Here is a 24,992-nt window from a genome sequence, read left to right on the forward strand (position 1 = left end):
GGAAGTCGCTGCCGCCGCCGTCGTCCCCACCCCGTCCCCGCCCGCCTGGAGCTGTCGGAGGTTGACAGGTCGTGGCTGGGAGGCGGCGGCGGCGGCGGCACCTCTGCGCACCCAAGACGGAGGCTCCATGGGGAACGCTCCGAGTAACAGCAGCGAAGACGAAGCGGCGGCCGCCGGGGGTGAGAGCTGGAGCCCACATCAGGACTGGGCTGCCGACTCTGGCACGACCCCCGGCCCCGGCCCTGGCCCCGGCCCTGCGGCCGCGGCGCTGCCGTCCGCCGCGGCGCTGCTGGAACCCGCCGGCTGCGAGAGGCTGCGGCTGCGTTGCGGCCCGCACCCCCCTGCGAATCCCTGGTGTCGAGGCATCACGGCGCGCTATTGCGCTGGCTGGAAGAGCGGCTGGGCCGCGGTGAGGAGTCCGTCACCCTGGAGCAGTTCCGGGAGTTGCTGGAGGCTCGCGGCGCCGGCTGTTCGGGCGAGCAGTTCGAGGAGGTCAGGGTGGGCTGGCGACTGCTGGCCGGGGGGCAGGGTGGTGGCCGACAGGGTTGTGAAGAGGTGGGGCGGTTGCTTTGCGGAGGCCAGCCAGGAAGCCATAGGGTCCTCGGGTTCTTAGAATGGAAGCGTGGGGTTACCCGAACCCATTCGGAGTGCATCACTCCGGACTTTTGCTACGTCTCTCACCTTTACTAGAGGTGTGGGAAGTCCAGGCTACGTTGGCTCTGCTCAAAAAAAAAAAAAAAAAAAAAAAAAAAAGAAAAAGAAAAAAAAAAGAAAGAAAAAAGGAACCAGCCGAAATGTCTCTGCATGTAGCAGGCAGACATTTGTGCAGTTGTCAGGAACAGGCTTAATTGCTTGCTGAAGCTTATCAGGGTATAAGAAAGAATGTGCAAAGATCAAGGGAGTGGCCGTAAAAACCATTCTGTTTTACTGGCCTCTATACTGGTCTTGCAGGGAACCATCTGAGTCCAATGTGGCAGGAGGGTAACATTACACTGAAGACTCTACAAGCCATCCTCATCTATAAAGTACTAGTTTTTCCCAAGTACACACTTGATTTTAGATCATCGAAGAGCTTGTTCCAGACTCATTTAAACCTTTTTTTGGTCCATTTTATTTTTTATTTTATTTTCTATACATTTGAATTACAAATAATATTGAATTACATGACAATCCCAGTTTCCTCTCCCTTCCTTCCTCCCCTACCATCCCCCAACTAAAAATCCTACCTATCATGTCCTTTCTTCTAATCTACACCTGACTCAACCTTTCTGCTTCCTCTTGACCTCTGCATCCTTCCTTTTCTTCCCTTCTCACTCTCGTAGCTTCCTCCCCCCTCTTCCTATGTTCTCAATTTGCTCAGGGGAGACTCATTTAAACCTTTAAAAGACCTAAAGTTGATAGGGAAGCATTAGATTTCTTGTACTTATGCAATTTCTCCCCATATCTGTAGCAAACTCTTCAATTTAGGATTTAGAAAAAAAACTGACCCAGAATTGCCCTGTAAATCATTTCATTGGCAAGATAGGGAGTATCACACAAACCTCTTCTTTTTTTTTTTTCTTATGTTCTTATTAGTCTGCTCCCTGAAGCCTTATTAATTCCACAATGTTACGACAAAAAGGTGTTTAATGGTAAGCCATGCAAAATTGTCAGTCATTGAATGGTTAGTTTGTAAAGCAAAAAACCAATCACTTGTAGATCATTATAAAGTTCTGTTTGCCCTAAAACAGAGGCTTTTGAAATATTTCAAGAATGTTGCCTGCAAATGATGAAATTGTCAACCTAATATATTTTGTAAGTTTCCCTTTAAAAACTGCATTTATGCCCGGTATTGGTGATGCATACCTTTAATCCCAGCACTCGGGAGGCAGAGGCAGGCAGATCTCTGTGAGTTCGAGGCCAGCCTGGTCTCCAGAGTGAGTGCCAGGATAGGCTCCAAAGCTATGTATATCTGCACACCAGAAGAGGGCACCAGATCTCATAACGGATGGTTGTGAGCCACCATGTGGTTGCTGGAAATTCAACTCAGGACCTCTGGAAGAGCATTCGGTGCTCTTAATCTCTGAGCCATCTCTCCAGCCCCCTAAATTATTAATTTTTATATTATTTTATTTTATATGTATGGATGTTTTGACTGCATGTATGTCGGTATCCCACTGCATGCCTGATAACAGTGGAGGCCAGAAGAGGGTACCAGAATCTCCTGGAACTGGAGTTACAGAGATTTGTGAGCTGTCTTGTGGGTGCTAGGAACGGAATGTGGTTACTCTGGAAGAGTAGTCAGGGCTCTGAACTGTTGAGCTATCCCTCCAGCTCTCTGTATTGGTAGTTTTTAATTTTGTTTGTTTTTTCGAGACAGGGTTTCTCTGTATTGCTTTGGAGCCTGGCCTAGAATTCTCTCTGTAGACCAACCTGGCCTTGAACTCACAGAAATCTACCTCCCCAGTGCTGGGATTAAAGGCGTCTGCCACCACCGCCCTGCCAGTTTACAATTTTTTTTGTTTTGTTTGTTTGTTTTTATTTTTCAAAACAGTTTCTTTGTGTAGCCCTGGCTGTCCTGGCAATTGCTCTGTAGATCAGGCTGGCCTTAGACTCACAGAGATCCACCTACCTCTGTCTCTCAAGTGCCGACATCAAAGGCATGTACTACCACATGGGGCTGGTTATGCCTTCTTCTTCTTCTTTTTTTTTGGGGGGGGGGTATTTTTCGAGACAGGGTTTCTCTGTGACTTTTGGAGGCTGTCCTGGAACTAGCTCTTGTAGACCAGGCTGGTCTCCAACTCTCAGAGATCCACCTGCCTCTACCTCCCAAGTGCTGGGATTAAAGGCGTGCGCCACCAACGCCGGGTCTGGTTATGCCTTCTTATTAAGAAGGGGAGTTGGTATGTAAAATGAAAAGTAAATTTTTTAAATAAAAAAGTCATAATCATAGGCCGGGCGTTGGTGGCTCACGCCTTTAATCCCAGCGCTCAGGAGGCAGAGGTAGGCGGATCTCCGAGTTTGAGGCCAGCATGGTCTCCAGAGTGAGTGCCAGATAGGCTCCAAAGCTACACAGAGAAACCCTGTCTCGAAAAACCAAAAAAAAAAAAAAAGTCATAATCATGTTACATAGATGACAGAAATTAACAAGGAATCCTCAGCTCAACACCAAGAACTGATGATTTGTAAACTATTGGATATTGCTATTTTATGTGTGTAAAAATCCCTGTGATAATTTAGAGCTGTGTCACAGGCTCCTAAGAGTGTGTGCACCAGGTTCCTAAAGGGTATGCTTGACAGTCACGTTTACATACAATCCTAACATTATCTCACTTCCTTCTTTATAACATGCTCAAATATCTGATGACTGACACCAGTCAATTCTGAGGCAGATGGATGACAACAGCCACCAAACTGAGTAGGAAAGTGAGGACCAAACTGAGAACTCAGCAAGGTTCAGTGACTCATAAGATGAATTCATTTTGGAGCTGGGCAGGGTGGTTCACACCTGTAATCCCAGCATTTGGGTAACAGAGTACTGCAAGTTTGAAGCCAGCCTGGGTTACAGAGTGAAACCCCACCTTGAGAGCCTATTTGGACATTCTAGCAGGAGTCTTCAGCCACTCCTAAACCCTTAACTGAAGACCAGTCCTCTATTGGAGAAAGTGGTCTTCTTTGATTGAGTGTACAACTTCAGGAGGGTCACATGGGCCCAATCAGTTCAGTTGAGTCTACCCTATCTATCAAAGGGACAGATGTCACAGTCAAGTCACTCTCCAAGAACCTGTCTCAAAAAAGGGGGTATTAAAATTCAGTTTTAGTGTGGGTCTTCTCACCCCAGAACTATTGCCCCTCTCCCCCATAAGGATCTGGTTGTCCGTTATTAATCTTTTAACCTCAAGGATAAGTAATAAAGTCTTTAAGTTTCCCTTCATTCTATAGAAAGGCAGTCTATTGTAATTCCAGGAGGATTAAAAAAAAAAAAAAACAAGACTTTTTCTTGACACCTATATACTGTTTTCAGATTGGAGAGGGAGGAGTTGTGATTTGGGTTGATAACCAAAATCTCATGCCCCCCCCTACACACACACACACACACACACACACACACACACACACACAGATTAATTGAAGAGAGCAGTTCTAACTCAAAGTGAAAACAGCGAGAGTTTAAAAACAGGATGGGGACAATCTCATGGTGGGTATCTTTTCATCCTGTCTATAAGTATGGCATAATTATGTTAGTATTAGCCATGTGGTTGGTTCTGTGCTTTCAAAACAATTCTGGCTTTAGTCCCTAGAAGTATATGCTTGTGTGTATAGCTAGGTGTTTAATTTTGGGTTTTGTTTCTTTTTTTTTTTGCCCCCCCTCCCCCAGACAGGGTTTCTCTGTAGCTTTGGAGCCTATCCTGGAACTTGCTCTGTACATCAGGCTGGTCTTGAACTCAGAGAGATCTGCCTGCCTCTGCCTCCTGAGTGCTGGGTTTAAAGGTGTGCCCTACCTCTGCCTGGCTCAATTCTATATTTTACACCAGAGTTTTGAAAATGCATTGTGATGTTTTAATGTGTTTAAGATTTTAAGAGATCATAATACTAAAATATCTTTGTAGTAGCAATTAAGATGACATGTTATTTCCCTTCATTTCTTTTTACCAGCACAGGTTACCATGGTTGTGCATGGTTCATCCTTACAATGTAGGGATCTCCCAGTACATCTCATTTGTTCCTTGGTCTTTAACTTGTGTTGCTGTCTATGTCCACCAACTGTCTTACTTCATTGCAGTGACCTTAGTGCCTTGAGGGTGTATCTTAAGGATGGTCTTAGAGTTGGACTATGGACCAAAGTCTTTGAGATTATCATTTTATTATATAGCACACCTTTTCTCTTACTGGGTGTGGTTCAGGCAATGGACTCTTGGATTTGTTTGAAAGAAGCAGTAGTTAATTATCTAATAGTCACCTATGTAGAAGGAAGAGAGAAAGTGTGGGATGAAATTCTTACTTGACATCAGAGGTTAGCTATTTCTGCTCTTAACATAAGGACACTTCTAGAAAGTCACATAGGCTTTAGGGTAGGACAAAGTGCTCAGTACAGGAAGGTTATATAGATGAATTTTTGTTTGGTTTTAAAACAGGATCTCACTGTGTAGCCCTGGTTGGTGTAGAAATCGATATAGGCTGTCCTTAAACTCATGGAGATATTTACTTCCATCTGCTTCCCCAAGTGCTAGGATTAAAGACTTGTGCCACCACATGTAGCAGATATTAAGATGATTGGTTTTCATTTTTATTAATTTACTGTGTTGTGAAACTCTGAAGGGCCATTTTGGCTGTGGTTTTGTTTTTTGAGACAGAGTCTGAAGCCCATGTCAAACTCAAAACAATCCTGCCTCAGTCTCTTAAGTACTAGCTACCATGTCTGGCTTTGGAAGAACTGTTTTGATTCATCTCTGTGGTTGTGGTACATAGCTAGTGCCTGGTAACTGTTCACCTGTGGCCCCAGTGTGCTTGAGCAAGCTAAGACACAGTCTTCACGTGGCAACTTTTTGTTTTATGCTCGGCTTGTGGCTTTTCATTAACTAGCTATTTCTTGGCATTGGAGGGAACAGTTAAATATAGTTTTAGTGAAAACTGAAAAGAGCCACTGTTGGATTTAGGAGAAATCTGGAGAAAAAGTTCTAATGCCCACTTTGGTATTATCATGCCAAAGCGTTAGTTAGTTACCTGGCTTTACAATGGCTTTGAGCCTAAGAACCATGTGCTGAGAATCACCCACATGCAATTATCCACCTCTGTACCAGACGTGTATGTGCACCATAAAGATGTAGCCAACCATACACATTGTAACCCCCTGTTCAGCACCCTCAGCTCCCCACTGCCCAGGAACTAAATAGATGTGTGGAAGCCCACAGGCCAACCTGTCTCCCTTCCTGACCTCATCTGTCTTTCCTCACTCCCGAAGCCAGTGGTTCTCAGTCTGTGGGTCACAACCCCATTGACAGACCTCTATGTCCAAAAATATTTATATTACAGTTCATAACAGTAGCAAAATTAGAGTTATAAAGTAGCAATGAAATTAACTATATGGTTGGGGATCATCACAACCATATTAAAGGGTCACAGCATTAGGAAGGTGCTGTGATCCTAGTGGGTGGGACAGACACTTTGTCCTGTGCTAGCCTAGCTCTTTCCCAGCTTGGCATCATTGTGTGGTTAGTCCAAGCCTTCCAGAGCAGGATTCTGATAGCTTTTTTTTTGCTCTGTTCCAAGCCCTGTCCACTGTCAAATCCACAGAGCAGTACTTAATAGTAGCATGAAATCTGAGAATGCTTCACCAAACCTAAGACATGAGAGTTGAAAGGAATTTGCTTGGCAAAGGAAGAAAGAGATATTCCATTTATGGCACAACATGTGCAAATATATTGAGTCGAGAGAGTTTTGGCACATGGGCACAGAGAGGAGAGTCTGAGTTGACTCTCAGTGCAGTCTCGCTGTGCAGTCTGTTCATGGCTTAACAAGTCTAAGCTTTGTGAGACACCACATTCTACTGCTCTTCTCTAGGCTAAGCAGGAAGTGAGCCTGGAGCCAGCCTGCTTCTGGGCAAAGCCAAAGTTCACTGTGCTCTGGACAGGTGATTTTTAGTTTAGTTTAGTTAATTAATTTGAGACAGAGCCTGGAGTAGTCCTAGCTAGCCTGGAATGTGGTAGTTTGACCACATTGACCTCTAACTCCTGGAGATCTGCCTGACTCTGTTTCCCGAGTGCTGTGATTAAAGATGTATGTACTCAGCCTAGCATCTTGCCAGGTGATCTTTATCACCTCATCTGACCACTCGGTGTCTCTTAACTGCTTAAAGCAGAATAATGGTATATGCTTTATGTGATTGTGTGGTCGTTGCTAAGTTAGTTCCTTGAAGTGCCTAGAAGAGTATCTGGAGTGCTGAGTACTCACTCAGACAGCAATGGGTCATGTTATTTTTCATGTGGGTGTTTTCTCCAGCAGCACTCTACGTACCTTCATATTTAAGCCAGTGCAGTGCTGTCTGCTGGTCTAAGCCCACAGTTCTGGTCTCTGATTATTTCAGCATCAGTGTTCATGTGTGCAGTGTTTGTTGTTTTACAGCTCAGGAAGTTAAACCAAGGGCATGCTGGGTAATCACTGTACCACTGAGCTGTATCTCTGGCCTTAACATGTGTCTTGATCATAGTAGCAGTTAAGGAGTTGAAAATGGATAAAACTAAACATTTAAGTCAAGTTTCCCTTTCTTGTCTGGTTCTGTTATGCTTCTTGTTTTGTTTGTTTGCTTGAGACAGGGTCTTACTATGTAGCCTAGTTGGCCTTGAGCTCATGATCTTATTGACTCAGCCTTCAGAGTGTAAGGATTAGAGGCTTGTACCACCACACCTGGCTTTGATTCTGCTGTACTTATTATCTTCTGATTCTACTTCTTGTCTCCCACATGAAACTATCAAAGTGTCCTGCCCCTCCATACTGTGAATGGTTACCTTGTGGATGCAAGCTCATAGTAGGAATGTTATAAAGAGAGACCTCAGGGGACCAGGGAAATAGTTTAATTGGTAGAGCACTTGCCTTCCATGTGTGAAACTGTGGGCTCAATTCTCAACAAAACAGACAGTTCAGAGCTGGAGAGATTGCTCAGTGGTTAAGAGCACTTGCTGCTCTTGAATAGAACCTGGATTCAGTTCCCAGAACACATGGTAGCTCACGACTGTGCATAACTCCTGTTCCAAAGTACCTGCACCCTCAGGCACAGACATATACACAGTATACTTGCATGCAGGCGAAACCTTCATACAAATAAAATACAAAATAAAATGTAAAAAGACAATTCAAGAGGCTTTCCCAGAATGGTGATACCACACCTGTAGTCCCAGCACTCCAGAGGCAGAGGGAGGCAGATCTCTGTGAGTGAAGTCAACTTGGTCTGTATAGTTTCAGGTCAGAAAATGCTACATAATGAGACAATGATCTCAAAACAAACAAAAGAGAGGCTTGAGTCAGGAAGAGAAGGTGTGGCAGATCAGGTAGCCATCTTTGTGGAGATGAATTTTGGCCTCATTTGTTTGTTAGAAAGACAAAGGGTGGGTGTAAGAAGCCCTGAGTGAATTAAGTCCTGAGTGAATGCGTGCTGTTAAAATGGGCACAGTCATGTCAAGGATCCTAGCTTCAGATCCGTGGGAAAAAACTCCCCCACCCCTATAAGGCTAGAGGGCAAAGCCTTCCTCTGGTCCATGTGTGGATGCTGATACTGTGTGCACCATAGCTAAGCACCCCACTCCATTTTTATGTCATGAAGACTGCTCTCCTACAAAGACTGCTCACTCCACTACAGAGACTGCTGCTACTGAGATTATCCAAACCTGTCTTCTTAGTCCATCTAGATATCATAAACCATGACTCCTTGTTTATCTGTATGTAATAACCCTACCGTCTTGCTTAGTTAGCTGTGTATAATAACTCCACTTGGGCTTCCTGGATGCTGCATTTCACCATCAGAAAGCCCAGTCCACAGAGAGAGGTGGGAAGATGGGGGGAGAGTGGTGTGTATGTGTCTATGTGTCTTTTTAAATTCCCTCACAACCCCAGTCACGTCCATCCCTGAAGCCTTGCAAGGATGCAGCAGGCATGACTTGCCATATTTTGGAATATGAACTAGAATATTGAGTTTTGCCTCTTTCCAAGGCAGTGTTTTTCAAATTGGCCATTTCAGTGTATTAGAAATCTACTTAGAGTCTACTCTTGTTTAAAAGAGGAACAGAATAGAGTGGAATAGAAAAATCTCATAATACAACCTCTCTGATGAAGGCGTTACATTATTTCATGATATTTTTTACATCAATTATGTATATCCTAAGTCTCTTATAATCCAATTAAATGTTTCTGTTTTGGTGGATCAGCCAATAAAACTTGATAAAACATTATTATGAATTTCACTGGCAAGCTACAGGGATACCAAAGGGGACAACCAGGATGGGAATGAGACTAAGGCCTTCCCAAATAGAGAACCGGTTGAATGGAGGGGGACACAGGACTTAGAAGACCTGATTCCTGCTCTCTCTTATCTACAGGCCACCTTTGGACAGGAGCAGGTGTATTCTGAATGGCCTCCCTAAGGGGGTTTTCTATTGACTATAGGAAAAAGACTGACTCAGAGATTATTAGCTGCTTCTTACCAATACCTGTATGAGAAAGTGGCTGACCACTCAGAGAAGCTGGAGAAGGGTTCAGGTGGTATAAAGCATGTGTCCCCCACTCCAAGTATCGGGAGCCTAATACCAAGGCAAGTGCTTTCGCACCAAACTACAGCCCCAAGGCAAATGCATTAAAATTTTGTAGGTCCTTTCAATGTGAGGGCACATGTAGATTTGGGATGGTCAGCTCTCTCTACCCTTAGTACTCTGTAGTGGCCTCGTGTGTCCTTACTATAATACTTTAGCTTGAGAAGTTCTCCCATCTCTGTAATCTGATCTTTGTGCCGTACTTCCTTCCCAGCCACACCAGTCTTCCATGAACTCTGTTTCTGTGCTCACATTCTGTCGCTTCTATCTGCCATAGCCTACACCTCTTCAGAGGCTTTCCAATCCTCCAGTTACACACAGAGCTCATACAAGAGTTAATTTCTCTGAGTATTTCCCTTTAATACCCTGTCCCGTCCTGGGTTTCTGATCTCTGCAGTGTTGCTCATGGTGTAACGATTGGTAGTGTGGAGGTTCAGAATATATAGACCAGAATTCAAACTTGAGCCGTTATTTACCATTACTAACCATTCGACTTTGAACAGAACACTATCTTTGCTCCTCACCACTGGAAAGGTAGCATGTCCTGTAGGAGTATTGTGGCAAGTTGAATAGGTCTGTGTGAAGTGCTCAGAACTCTCTTGATGTGTGGCAAAGGCTTGTCTATATGAGCTGTTATGGTAGTTAATGCTGTCACTTATCTTGTTCTAGTGGTCATGTCTATGACATTGCTACTGTTTGTTTATAGATCTGTCTTTTAAGCTATGAGGGGTTCAGAGAGCAAGTTCTAGCCTGTTCATCTTTATAGCCACAGCTCCAAGCACAGGATCAGGCATGTGTATGATGGCTGCGTAGGAGATAGCGTTAAATGAGTGTGTGCATGGTTAGATGCTGCCGGGCTGTAAAGCATGGTGGATGCTCAGGAACGTGAATATTTTAAGAACAACTTCTGGGTGTTAGGAAATTAAGTATTAATTTAAAGAAGGTGTTAACAAAGCTGTGGTGATTTTTTTCCTCAGCCCAAATGCCTTATGTTTTGTATAGAAATTCCTTATTATATTCATTACCTATTGACAGATGAACAGAATTGTTGAAAATAGCAGAAATGTCACTATTTCTAGTTTTGCTAGGTCTTTTACTGGCAATGTGGTAGGAGTTGTATGTGAAGTGGTGAGCTGTGCAGCAGTGGGTGTCTGCAGCACCTGAGGTGTGAAGCGTGGGTGGGAATGGGACTTGGCTGCTGCTTCAAGGTTTAGAGTGTGAGGCTCACTTGCAAGGCTGATAGGCTTAGCCTGGGCAGCAGGACATGATGGAGGACAGGGATGGAGCTAATAGAAGTTGAGTATCTGATCCCCAGACTGCAAGGAACCCTAGTGCTTACCTGATGAAAGGAAGGGGAATGGAGTTGATTTATTGGCAGCTGAGTGACCTTGGACAGGTTTCCTGGCCTCTCTATAGGGCTCTAGAATGAGGAGATTAATAGTGCAATTACTGTTAGGAGAATTAATGATATTATGTATATAAACTGTTATGACACTAAATGTTATGCATATAAAACATTTTCACAATAACTGGAATTTACCAAGTCCTCAAACATTACTTAAGTTTCCCAACCCATATATTATTCCCAACTGAACTATTGCTGCATTTACCGTGGACCTTGGAGTCATGCAAGTATCATTTGCTTAGTATGTCATACTATCAGAAAGTAGAAAGTAGCTATTACCTGGTCCTGTTGTAGTCACACCTGGACACTTGAGGTTCCATGCCACCTCCCTCCTCACTCCCTTGTCCACTTTTGTATTGGGGATATGCTTTGAGTCTTTGTGGAGCTACCAATGGAAAACAGGCCTTGTGCAAGATACATAAGCACTGTTATACTGCCAACCCCGTGAAGTTTCCCAATATTTAAATTTTCCCCTTTATTTTTTTGCAAAGGCACTGTATCATACAAGGCTAGAAATGCAGATAAGTGAAATTGGGAAACTATAAAACCTATTACCACTATTTTGTTGTTGTTATTGTTTTGTTTTGTTTTTGAGACAGAGTGTCTTAGTGTAGCCCTAGCCCTATCCTGGCACTTGCTCTGTAGACCAGGCTGGCCTCGAACTCAGAGATCACCTGCCTCTGCATTTGGAGTGATGGGATTAAAGGTGTGCGCCACCACCGCCTGGAACCTATTGCCATTATTAACACCCAAATATTTATTTTTTTCTGGTCTTTTAAACACATATACATACATTTTAATATTTGTTTACTAATATGGAAAGTACACAGATACCTTTTCTTCAAACAATACTTTTTAAAATATACTTTATTTAAATTGCATTTTTATTTAATTTTTTTATTTGTGCTTGTGGGAAGCACATGTGTACCAGGATGTACATGTGGAGGTGAGAGGACAGCCTCTGAGTACTGGTTCCTTCTTTCCACCATGTGGGTCCCACAGATTGAACTTGGCTCATCAGAATTGGCAGCAAGTTCCTTTATACTGTGAGCCACCTCTCTAGCATACCTACATTTTTTTAGTTAATGATCTCCAGTCTTCCATGTCTGTTTAATCACATACCCAGTACATATTCAATTTATCTAATTGTTCAAACAATCCCATTCATGGTTGCTATCTACAGTGTGTATAAACTGTTACCTAAAGGAGAGGAAACATTATATGTGCTTTTTAAAGGGGGGCTGCAAACCGGGTGTGGTGGTGTAGGCCTTTAATCCCAGCACTCAGCAGATGAGTCTTGGAATTGAAGCCAGAGTTCCTGGCTAGACAGGGCTACACAGTGAGACTGTATCTCAAAAAAAGAAAAAAGGTATCAGGATCAGGGGGTGGGGCACTGGCAGGATGGTTTATTGGTTAGAAGTGCTTGCTACTGAAGTCAGGTGACCTGAGTTTGATCTGCAGAACAGTAATTTAAAAAAATTAACTCATCCATTCCATTCCATGCTTGAAGTAGATACTTTCAGTTTTTTGTTGTTGTTGTTTGTTTTGTTTGTTTTGTTTTGTTTTTTTTTAGTTCACTTTTAATCCCAGCATTTGGGAGGCAGGTGGATCTCTAGGAGTTCAAGGCCAGTGTGATCTACATAGTGAGTTCCAGACCAATTAAGGCTAGGGGGACCCTGTCTTAAAAAACAGAATTGGAGGGGGCTATTTTCATTAGTTATATATGTGCAAAGTGTAGAGTCCACTCAACTTAAAAACAGTGGCCCTGTTCTTCCCTAGTGCCTTACTTCCCAAGAACAGTTGCTTTTCAGCATTTGCTATTTCTTGTGATATCACTCAACAAATAACATATTTATATCACTTCTTTGATATTTTTAGAAATATATTTACTTTATATGTGAGTGTATATCTGTGCACTGTGTGTGTGCAGGAGTCCAAGAAGTCCAGAAGAGAGAACCCAGGTCCTCTAGAAGAGCAGCCAGTACCCTTAATTAATGAGACATCTCTCCAGCTCCACTTCTTTGGGGTTTTCTTTTTAAAATTTATTTAACTTTTATTTTATGTGCATTGGAGTCAGATTTCCCTGGAAACTGGAAAGCTGCTGTGTGGGTGCTGGGAATTGAACCCAGGTCCTCTTAACCACTGGGCCATCTCTTCAGCCCCTTTGAGGTTTTTCAGTGTTGGGTTTTACCCATTTTATTCCCACCACATAGGAGATGAGCCTTTTCCCTTCCTGACCTCATCTGCTGTTCTTAGGATGTTATCAGTTTTGTTTGGATCACCCTTTGTTGCTTGCATAATAAAGATTAAGTAAGTTCTACATCCCTCTCACCCCCCAATTCTGTAGTATCCCATTAGGACTTCCCCTTAGTTAGAAATCTTTCTCTGGGTTTAACAATTGAATTGGTATTTAAAAAAAAGATTTTGCTGTGTGAAGTGTCAATCCAGGCCACTTTCTGCATGCATGCCAAGAAAGTACTGACTGCTGTTTCCCAAATGCAGCTCCTGGGACTTGTATTTATTTATTTTTTTAAAGATTTTATTTATTTATTATGTATACAGTCTTTGTACACATGCCAGTAGAGGGAACCACAGTTCATTCAAGGTGGTTGTGAGCCACCATGTGGTTGCTGGGAATTTAACTCAGGACCTCTGGAAGAACAGTCAATGCTCTTAACCACTGAGCCATCTCTCCGGCCCCCCTGGGACTTTTATTGTCCTTAAGTTTTATGTGCTCTTTGTTGTTATTTGATCTACAGGTTCACATCAAACAAAAATGGTCAACATATTCTGACACATGGATGTTCTATCAGCAGCTACTTGTTTTTGTTGTCAGTTTTTTTTTGTTTTTTTTTTGTTTGTTTGTTTTTTGTTTTTGTTTTTTTTTTGAGACTACATTACTATGTAGTGTTGGCTGTCCTGGAACTTATTGTGTAGGCTAGGCTGGCCTCAAACTCATAAAGCTCCACCTGCCTCTGCTTCCCTAGTGCTGGGACTAAAGGCATGTGTTACCATGCCTAGCCTACCTTCTTAAAAATGTATATTCCTTCCTCCCTTCTTCCCTCCCTTCCTCCCTTCCTTCCTTCTTCCTTTCTTCTCTTCTTTTTTGAGCAGTGCATAGATAAGAATATCTTTATTCAACTTTCACATTATTATGGCTGAGTATTGATTTCTGGGTTAGAAAGTCCCCTCCAAAGATGCACTGTTCCTGCCACCTTCTGTCCCATTCTGATTCTTGACCTTTTACCTGGAACTATTTCTTCCTCCTAGAAATCAGAACTTCTCTTTCCCTCACTGTTAGGGAATTTCTCTCTCTCTCTCTCTCTCTCTCTCTCTCTCTCTCTCTCTCTCTCTCTCTCTCTCTTTAGACAGAGTTTCACTGTATAGCCCAGGCTAGCCTTAAACTTGGAATCCTCGAGCCTCTGCCTTTCAAACCGGGATTACAGTTGTGTGCCGTGGTGCCTGGCTACGGTTAGGAAGTGTCCCTATGTTGTGCTGTTGGCCATTATGTAGGTCATTCTGCCTTTGAATCTACAAATTTATGTATTTTGGTGTGGGAAGTCTGTGCATCATCACTGTTGTGGTTTCTCCTGCTGCATTTTGGAACTCATGTTGTTTGGAAGTTGACCTTAGTCTTTTTAATCTTCTTTTTCCCTCCTAGTTTCTATCATTTCTGTTTGCTTTACTTTCTGGTTCTTTAATAATCTTTACTTTTCAACCTTTATAATAGGAGTTTGTTTTCTTAGTTTGGAGACAGGATCTCAGTGTATAGTATAGCCCTTACTAGCCTGGTACTTGATGTTTAGCCCCAGCCTGGCCTCAAACCCAAAGCAGTTCTCCTGACTCAGTCTCTCAAGGGCTGAGCTTATACTCCCAGGGAAGATTCTTAGTACCTCAGGACAGTGCGGGGGGGGGGGGGGGGGGCTGGGCCTGAACTCAGAGGCCCCTGGGATTACAGGCATTTGCAGCTTCAGAAGTGTTTGACTATGTCCTCAGTCTCCTGTTTCTAACAATAGTACCCTGTTCTTTTTTTTTTTAAATCTCTCTTAACATTTTACTTATTTACTTACTATTTTTATATGTGTGGGTGTTTTGCCACATGTGTACGTACACCACATGTATGCAGGGCAGGGACTGGAGATAACAGTTATGCACTGCCACGTGGGTGCTGGGAATTGAGCCATGGTCTTTTGCCAGAGCAGCCATGAGCTCCTAACTGCTAAGCAATCTCTCTAGCCCAGTACCTTGTTCTTTTGTGGGTTCAGTATTTTCTTTTTTCAGATACTGGGTAGTATTTGCACAACTCTAATTATCCTGACACCGACTGAACTGTTCATTTAATGGGGTGAATTTTACAGGAAATGCTCGTGTCTAGTGGTTCTGGGCCATCCACTCACCAGAGAATGAGGGACTAGACCCCATATTCAGGGTACAGAGACAAGAGACTCAGTACCTGTTTGAGACTAACTTGAGCTACATAGCAAGTTTCAGGCACTAACTCAAAATAAAACAAAAACAATAAGAGAATGACAGGCTAGAGCTGGACCTGGTGGCCAGGCCTGTAACCCTGCTGCTCTGGAGGCTGAGGCAGAATCACAAGTAAAAGGCCTGCCTGTGCTACAGCGTTGGTTCTGGGCTCTTGTTAATCACAGCTCATTCTTCAGCCCCAGCTAACCAGAGCCACAGACTCTTAACTCAGATTTGCAGTGGTCTGATAGGGGCTTTGAGTGACTCTCATACTTCTCCGGAACATCACTAGCTAGGCCTCCATTCTCTGCTTGTGAGAGATTTCAGCTTTAATTTGAGAGACTTTCAGCTTTAAAAGAGACGTTTGATTTTTTAAAAAGAACTGAAGCTTTAAAGTGTTGGAATTTGTTAAGACTGTGGGACTTTTTAAGTTTGTAAAATGTTTTTATATTATGATATCAAAGTGTGATTTGGGGGATGAACAAGTAAGGAAAGGTTGTGGGTTAACAGTGATGTGTCTTAACAGTGGTGTGTGTAAATTGACAAGAGGTCACTTGTGCTGCCTAGTTATAGTCATTTAAGAAGAAGGAATCTCTATTGAGAAAATGCCTTCATAAGATTGGGCTGTAGGCAGATGGGCGTTGGTGGTGCACGCCTTTAATCCCAGCACTCGGGAGGCAGAGGCAGGCGGATCTCTGTGAGTTCTAGGCCAGCCTGGTCTACAGATCGAGTTCTAGGACAACCTCCAAAGCAATACAGAGAAACCCTGTCTCAAAAAACAACAAAAGATTGGGCTGTAGGCAAGTCTGTAGGGCATTTTCTTAATTAGTGATTGATGTGGGAAGCCTAGCTCAATGTGGGTGGAGCCATTCTTGGGCTGGTGGTCTTGGGCTCTATAAGAAAACAGGCTGGGCAATCCATGTAATGGCTTAGAGTAATCTAGTAAGCAGTTCCTCTCCATGGCCTCTGCTTCAGCTTCTGCCTCCAGGTTCCTGTCTTGTTTGAGTTCCTGTCCTGGCTTCCTTCAGTAATGGGATATGATGTGGAAGTGTAAGCCTAATAAACCCTTTTCTCCTCAACTTGGTTTTGGTCATGGTGTTTCATCACAGCAATGGTAACCCCAACCAAGACACTCCCACTTACCTTTTCCTTTGTAAAGGTTCCCTGGTCTGCAGTTATGGTGTGGTGGTAAAGCAATTGCCTGGTATGAGCAAGACCCTGAGTTTAATCTCTAGGACCATCGCTACCAAAACAAAAACCTGTTCTTCACAGGGTATGGGACGGAGCTGTCCTCTGGTGTACCACTGTACTTCAGTGGGTATAATCTTCGATCCTGTTCACTTTTTTGGATAGTTTGTCAGGCTGAATAGAGGCAGAAATAATGCTGTGACCCCCCCCCCCAACACACACACACACACACACACACACACACACACACACACACCATTTCTAAATTCTTTCTCACCCCAAATTCGTGCCTAGGGTTTCTGGTTGCAAATGTAGGGATCCGTATTCCCTTTTGAATACTATACTCTTCATGTATCTGTGATGGGATGGAAATGGGCGCATTGTGTCCATCTCGGAACCTTGGTGGGTTATTTTCCTGTTTCGAGGAGCAAAGGAGTAAGGAAAGGGGACCGAAGTTTTGAGGAAGAGAGACTTACTTGGAAAGGTCAGAAGACTCTAGCAGTGAGGAGGTATGTGAGTGCATGTTTCAGCAACAGGACAGAAAAACCAGGGAGAAAGGACATAGTCTGTGAGGATGTCTTGTAGAATGTGACGGGGTCAGATGTTATAGATTAGAAAGCAATCACTGTTCTGCTAGTGGCTTTAATTGGATGGGACTCTGTTCCTGTGTACCCTGTCCAGGCTAAGTAGCCCGTGAATGTGAGAACTCACTTATCTTTAAAATCAAGAAACTCACATACACACAGCTGTCAAACAGACTAGCATTAAGTCCAATGCTGAACCAGGTTTCCCAAGCAGCCCAGGATGGGAAAGGAGTGTGGTCCACAGTGATTAAAAGTACTGAAGCAGCTGGGCATTGGTGGGCAGGCCTTTAATCCCAGCACTCAAGAGGCAGAGGCAAGCAGATCTTTGTGAGTTCGTGGCCAGCCTGGTCTCCAGAGCGAGTGCCAGGATAGGCTCCAAAGCTACACAGAGAAACCCTGTCTCAAAAAACCAAAAGAAAAAAAAAGTACCTAAGCAGTAGACCAAAGTAGCACTTATTTTGAGTACCCTGTTCTTTCAGATTTTTGCTCTGTGTTTGACATTGTCTATACTTTACATCTCTTGTTGCTGTGACGAAGTTTCCTGTCAAGACAGGACTTAAGGGGGAAGGGTTTCTTTTGATTCAGTCTGAGAAAGGCTACAGTCCATTCTGGCAGAGAACACCTGTCAGTAAACACATGAGGTCACATTAAGTCTACAATCAGGAAGCAAAAAATGGATAGAAAGAGGGTCAGGCTATAAAAGCTCAGGGCCTGCCACAGCAACCCACATTCTCCAGCCAGGCTGTACTCCCTGAAGATTCACAACTTTCCAAAACAGCACCACCAGCCACGGACCAAATGTTCAAACACATGGACCTATAGGGACATTTTCTATTCAAATCACAACAGTTTACAACTATTGAAAAAACTTGCAATGAATGCTTTCTTCTGAGATTATTTGGAGTTGTCAAAGAATTGCTGCCTTAGAGGAGAAATGAGATTATAAAATTATGCATACATATATATCTTACAAAACACAAAGAGCCTACTATCCTGAATTTATATGCACATATATACACACATATACTCATATATGTATACATATATATGTGTCTTATCTTGTAGGCCTTTGCCCAGTTTGATGCTGAGGGTGATGGGACAGTTGATGCTGAGAATATGTTGGAGGCCCTCAAGAACTCCAGTGGAGCCAATCTTCAGGGAGAGCTGAGCCATGTCATCAGACAACTACAAGCCTGCTCTCTTGTTCCAGGTAGGTGCTCACATGAATTCTAAAGGCTCAAGTTGTACTCTTAGAACCCAAGTGTTTTCAGTATTAACATCACCTAGGCTAAACCTCGTTGGCTATGGCACTGCCACTGCACAGAGAACCAAAATGAACTTTTTTTGTGCTGCAAACTGAGATTGACCCAGCTGTGGCACTGTGAATTTCCCCAAAGCATTCATTAGACATATGAGCTGGGCAAAATTAGTGAAATCACCACTTTCATTCCTCAACAGTGATGGCTGGGCAGTTTTCTGTTTTTCTGCCCCTTGGTCAAGAGGCTGACTCCAGTAGATCTGCTTGTTTACTTCCTTGAGAAGTGTGCCTGGCCCAGCCCATGCTGTGTGTTCTCATAGCATCCTGCCTCTCTCTTCTGCATCGCTATTCTTTTCTATTTTTCTGTTTTTGCAACATAATATCATTGTAATAAATGAACTGATTGCATCATTGTCTGTCTTCTTTTTCTTTTTTTTGGTTTTAATAATTATTTTATTTAGAAACAATTTATTAGAAACAATCTTATTTTACACATCAATCCCCCTGTTCCCTCTCCCTTCCATCCTCCCATGCCCCCCACTGACCTCCCCTCCACTCCCCAAGGATAGTGAGCCCTTCCATGGGGGAAAATCACCAAAGTCTGTCACATCGTTTGGGGAAGGACCTAGGTTCTCCTTTGTGTATCTGGGCTGAAATAGTACCCCTCCATACGGAATGGACTCCCAAAGTCCATTTGTGCACTAGGGATAAATACTGGTTCCACTGTTAGAGGTCCCATAAACTGCCCAGGCCTCCTAACTGGTATCCACATTCAGAAGGCTTGGTTCAGTCCAACGCTGGTTCCCCAGCTTTACAACTAGGGTCGGTGTTTGAGGACAGCTGTTTCTGTAGGTTTCTCCAGCATGGTCTTGACTGCTTGTCCCTCCCTCTCTACAACTGGATTCTAGAAGTATGGCTCAGTGCTTAGCTGTGGGTTCCTGCTTCCATTAGCTACTGGATGAAGGCTCTAGGATGGCAATTAAGGTAGTCATCAATCTCATTATAGGGGAAGGGCATCAAAGGCAGCCTCTCCACTACTGCCTAGATTCTTAGTTGGGGTTATCTTTGTGGATCTCTGAACATTTCCCTAGTGCCAGATTTCTCTTTAAACCTATACTGGCTCCCTCTATTAAGGTGTCTCTTTTCTTGCTCTCCTCTATTCTTCCTCTGACTCAGTCTTCCTGACCCCTCTTGTCTCCTCCCCTCTCCTCTTCTCCCCTTCTCTTTTTCCTCCCCTCACCCCCCACATGCTCCCAATTTGCGCAAGAGTTCTTGTCCCTTTCCCCTTCTTTGGGGGACCATGTATTTCTCTCTTAAGGTCCTCCTTGTTTACTAGTTTCTCTGGTAGTGTGGATTGTAGGCTGGTAGTCCTTCACTCTATGTCTAATATCCATAAATGTCGTGACCCAGCATGTCTCAGCTTTAATCCATGAGGTTCTGCCTAAGTGGGGGTTGTGTGGACCTGGAAACTCCTAGCAATCCAGTGGCGATAAAGATCAAACACAGGCATCTTGTCATCTTAAGAGAGCTCTCAGTTCCATGCTGTAGAACTAGAGCCATTTCTTTATTAGCCATCTTTTCTGGTGTTTCTTAACCATCCTGCCAATACCACGAGGGAACCATCCCTTTCTTTGCTCTCCTCTCTCTGGTCGCTCACCCCTCACCTTCCTAACCTTCCTTCCTCACTTGTTACTCACACACCTCTGATCCCCCTGCCTTGGTGCAGGCCTATTCAGATGCTTAGGTCCACAGAGATGCAAATAGGAGGCATATTACCCTGAGGCCATGGTAAACAATAGTAGCCTTACTGGCATTAACAATACAATAGTGGGCCAGAGCTTTCTGGTGTTCCTGTTTGCAGGAGCTGGAGGCTGGGCCCCAAAACATTCCATAACAGAATTATTTGGTCCCCCACACATATATGAGTGAGTACATACCATGCTTGTCTTTCTGTGACTGGGTTACCTCACTCAGGAAGGTTTCTTCCAGTTCCATCCGTTTGCCTGCAAGTTTCAAGATTTCATTGTTTTTTTTTTCCACTGAGTAATACTCCATTGTGTAAATGTACCACATTTTCTCCATCCATTCTTTGGTTGAGGGGCACCTAGGTTGCTTCCAGGTTCTGGCTATTACAAACAACACTGCTATGAATATAGTTGAACATATGTCCTTGTTGTATGAATGTGCATCCTGTGGGTATATGCCCAAGAGTGGAATTGCTGGATCATGAGGTAGACTGATCCCATTTTCCTAGAAACCACCATTCTGATTTCCAAAGTGACCACACAAGTTTGCACTCCCACCAGCAATGGAGGAGTGTTCCCCTTTCTCCACATCCTCTCCAGCATAGACTGTCATTGGTGTTTTTTATTTTAGCCATTCTGGCTAGTGTAAGATGGTATCTCAGAGTTGTTTTGATTTGCATTATCAGCCATTTTAGATTCCTCAATTGAGAATTCTCTGTTTAGTTCTGTACTGCACTTTTTAATTGGATTGTTTTGGTGACTAGCTTCTTGAGTTCTTTGTGTATTTTGGAAATTAGCCCTCTGCCAAAATAGCTCAGTTGGGAAAGCATTAGACTGAAACTTTAGTAATTTTTGTAAAGTAAGAATTGCTAGCCAGGTGGTGGTGGCACACGCCTTTAATCCCAGCACTCGGGAGACAGAGGCAGGCGGATTCTGTGAATTGGAGACCAGCCTGGTCTACAAGAACTAGTTCCAGGACAGCCCCCAAAGCCACAGAGAAACCTTGTCTTAAAAAAAAAAAAAGAAAAAAAAAAAAAAGAATTGCTAAAAATTAAGCAGTGGTGCTTCTACCTGTTGTACATTTGAAAAATATTGACTTTACATTTTTTGGCTGATTTGTTTCCTTTGTGCTCGTGTTCTCTCTCTCTCTCTCTCTCTCTCTCTCTCTCTCTCTCTCTCTCTCATCTCTCTATCTCTCCTTCCCCCTCCTTCCCCCCTCATTCTCTCTCTCTTTCTCTGCCTGCCTTCCCCCCATGTGGACCTAGGGCCTTGTATGTATTAGGCCAGTGCTGTATATCACAATATACCCAGCCTGGTCTGTGTGGTTAGATGATTTCCTTGGTGACTCAGACTTATGTAGAGACAGCATCAGAAGAATAAATTTGACCTTCATTTTTTTCAAGTGAGATGACAGTTCAATTTGAAAGGGAAATAACATTGCACATCATTTAATCTAAGAACTTTGTCTTTTCTGAACACCAAGTGACAATACTTAGTGTCTTCAGGTAGGAGTAAAGCAGGATAGACTTGGCAGACTGTAAATCTGATTGCTGTTGAACATTCTGACCTATTGCTGAGTGATGTATTGAGCCAGGGAAGGATAATGTCTGCTTCTTAATGCAGAATGAATGTTTTGTTGTCTTTCATTATGTAATTCTTATATGGCATTGTAGTGTTAGACCCCCGAAAACTCAAGTATCCGGGGTCTCAGGCCAGGTTCGCGGTCACCCCAATCACCAGGCGGATTCGAGAGCTTGCTGCAAACTGCACGAGGCTTTATTGTAATTTAACGAGCTAACCCTATGTTAGCTCGGGTCTTTCACCCACCTGCCATGGCAGACGGCTAGAAAAGACGGCTCCTACGGGCTCCCAAAAGATCTTATAGGGCAGCGTAAGGGGAGTGTCTAGGGGTACGCACAGGCTTACGCACAGGCTCATGATTGGTGTGCTTCCAGGCTTGGAGGACTTGCCCTGTGTTGATTGGTCAACTGGTTGTTATGGCTCATAGGCCCTCCCAGGGTGGTTGCTATGCTCTCTACGTCATTGTCGTGCGCTTGTCCGTAAAGCACACCCAGGGTTGTAAAGCATAGCGCCACCAGGTAACTTCTGATTGGCTCCCTGTCACGAGACAGGCATCTGACTTTCTAGTGTCTAGGTCATAGAAGCACATGTTCGACCATTATGGCTGCCAAAAGGGAAGCCGGTTCCTTCAGTAGGTAGCCTCTACATAGAACTGTTTTTCTAGTGTCATGGCAGTGAAGCTGAACTTTGAATTCCATTTAGTTAACATATCACAGTATCTATTGTCACTCCCACTTTTGCATTACAATTACGTGGGTAGCATTATTTGGATTCCTCAGATTATGAACATGTGTTTGAGTGTTCTGAGGATCACACTAGGACCTCACAAATGCTAGGCAAGCATTGTAACCCTGAGCTATCCCTTGAGCCTCAGAGAGATAAGTAGATAAGGGAGTCCACCAGTGAGTAATGCCTGCTGCATTGGGTACCTTATGGAGAAAAGGGGTGATGGAGAAAGATTCAGAGTCCATATCCCGAAGTACTCACATAGTATACACTCATGACTTAAAGCTTTCAACTCAAAAATATGTAATAATATCCAACATAAAAGAACCATCACAGTCTCAAGCCTTTAAAGCTGAGAGGTCATCTCTGTGGTGGCTTTGAATAGTTTCCTAGTCCTCTCAAATGTCCTCCTACACTGAAACTTGTTCTCACTGTTGATGCATAGAGTTCATTGAAATTATTCCTTTGCAGAACCTTTCTAAGACTGAAAACATTTCCATTACAGAATTTCTCTGTGTGTATGTGTGTGGTCAGTGCAGCAGTCTGCTGTTAGATGTGGTCATGTGTAGCAGTCTGCTGTTAGGTGTGCTCATGTGCAGCAGTCTGCTGTTAGGTGTAGGTTCTGAGCAAATCCATGGAGTCTCAGCAGCATCACGGATATGTGGGAGTGGGTAGGGGTTGCCCAGATTTTGAGTAGTTAGAAATCCGCTCTCTCTGGGGTTTGAGTAGGGCATATAACCAAAATTGACTGCTTTAGACACAGAATTTCTTCTTGGCCTAATGCTTTATCCAAAAAGTGGCTTCAGAGTTTTTTCTCTTCTAATGAATCTATTCTGCTGCTAAACCCAAGTTTCTAGTGACTGCTGGTGTCTTGTTCTGAGGCTGTCCACATAGGTCTCTAGAACTTGAGAAAATTTGTCAAATAATACAATTATGTAAACTTTTCATTATGAGCCATTTAAAAAGTGAGAAAAAAAATTACACCCCAAATCTACAAATATGTCTCTACTTCCAGAAAAGCTGCCGTGTTTATCCTTGCCTCACTTAACCTGGTGCTCCTGGATTATAGTAACCTCAGTTTGAGGTTATATATAGGTTATAAGGAGCCAGAAAAGGATTCTAAACAGTGGCAGATGTGTAGTCTGTGTCATGTCTTCATAAGATTACTTGGGATAATGGTACATGAGAGGCAGGTGACATTTGGGAAGTCACTTGGAGCATCCAAGTGGGCATCTGAGCAGGAGGTGTTGAGGCTGAAGAAAAGAGGGAGAGCAGGCTTCAAATGAGTCCTACACTGGGGGGAAGGACCTAACCTGGTAGGAAGAGCATGAGGAGGGAATGGAGGAGTGTTCCCCATCCTGCCTTCTTCTTGCTCTCTTGTGGTCATCTAAGCTTTATTTCCACCCTGTTGTAAAGCAAGACTTCCTAGACCTTCAACACCCCTGGACACATGATACATATTGTGAGAACCAAGTAAGACAGTTATGTCAAGTACCTTACTCACATCTCAAAAATTCCTCCTGAAACTGGCAATGGCAGAGGATGTTTTGTTGTTGTTAGGACATTAGCATAAGCACTAAGTCCAAGGGATCAATGCCCTTTTCTGACCTCTGTGGGTACCAGAAATACACGCAGTGTACATATATATGTACATGCAAGCAGATTATACATATAAGATAAAAGTGAATATATCATTAAAATTTTTATTTTTTTCTATCTGCTAAGCTATTTCTCCAGTCCCTAAAATAAGTTCTTGAGATTGCCACTGGTTCATTTCTTTAAAACATATTTATATTTTTAAATAGTTGAACCTCAAAATTTCAGTAAAGTTAGTGGCTACTTTTAATTTAGTCATTTCAGAGGGAGCAACAGGCACAGGCTGTGGGAACTATTGTGTTGGCTTCACCAAAACACCAAAAATGAATTTTATGTCTTTAGGTTTCATCGACATATTTTCAGAGTCAAAGGAGAGCCTTGGCACTCACTCATCAATGATATTGCGCTTCCTGCATCGCAATCGGATCTCTAGCATGGTGATTCCCTACCCAATGTTAGACCACTGCAATAACATGTGCACCATGAGATCTTCAGTTCTGAAAGAGTCTCTGGATCAGCTGGTACAAAAAGAAAAGGGTATGTTCATGGGAGAGTCTCCTGAAAACATTCTCCCATTATCTCTTGTAGTGTTTAGTAATAAGGTGAGCCAGTTCTTCATGTCTGTATTTCTGAAAATACATAACTAGTTTGTAGCCTAAGAATGCCTGCCTGCCTCCTTGCCTGATGACTTGAGTTTGGTTCCCAGAATTTGTATAAAAACCAGATACAGTGGTGCATATCTAATATCTCAGCATCCCAGTGTTGAGATGGAAAGCACAGACAGTAGAATCAGCTGGAAACTTGTAGGCTAGCTAGCCCGAGTATCTAGTGCAACAGAGGAAACAAGAGAGACCTTGCCTCTCAGAAAGGTGGAAAGTGAGAACTGACTCTTAAAATGTATTTTCTGACCTCCATATACCCACTATCACTCATTAAAGGAAAAAAAAAGATTAGTAGGGTATAACACTTTAAGATTTCTCCCAGAAGAAAAATATAAACAGTCAAAATGGACATCCCAGGAGCAAAATATGTTTTCTATCATATTAATGACCCATTTGGCTGAGTTTTTTCTTTTTCTTTTTGTAACTGTTCTTGGTCAATTACTTAACTCTTTGTCCATGTCAGTAAACACCCAAGTAAATATTAGTTGTTGTAGGTGCATTT

General features: G+C 43.2%; 1 protein-coding gene across 1 annotated transcript in view; it reads left to right on the forward strand.

Moving 5' to 3' along the window:
- The first annotated feature begins 127 nt into the window (after positions 1–127).
- The window catches only part of Zzef1 (zinc finger ZZ-type and EF-hand domain containing 1), a 115,327-nt gene continuing 90,462 nt past the window's right edge, over positions 128–24,992 (forward strand). Inside the window, 4 exon segments of the mRNA XM_027426815.2 lie at positions 128–296; positions 299–492; positions 17,988–18,132; positions 24,171–24,365. Of these exon segments, the coding sequence (XP_027282616.1) occupies positions 128–296; positions 299–492; positions 17,988–18,132; positions 24,171–24,365 (703 nt within the window).

This window comes from Cricetulus griseus, chromosome 7 (genome assembly GCF_003668045.3).
Source record: "Cricetulus griseus strain 17A/GY chromosome 7, alternate assembly CriGri-PICRH-1.0, whole genome shotgun sequence".
Classification (NCBI taxonomy): Eukaryota; Metazoa; Chordata; class Mammalia; order Rodentia; family Cricetidae; genus Cricetulus; species Cricetulus griseus.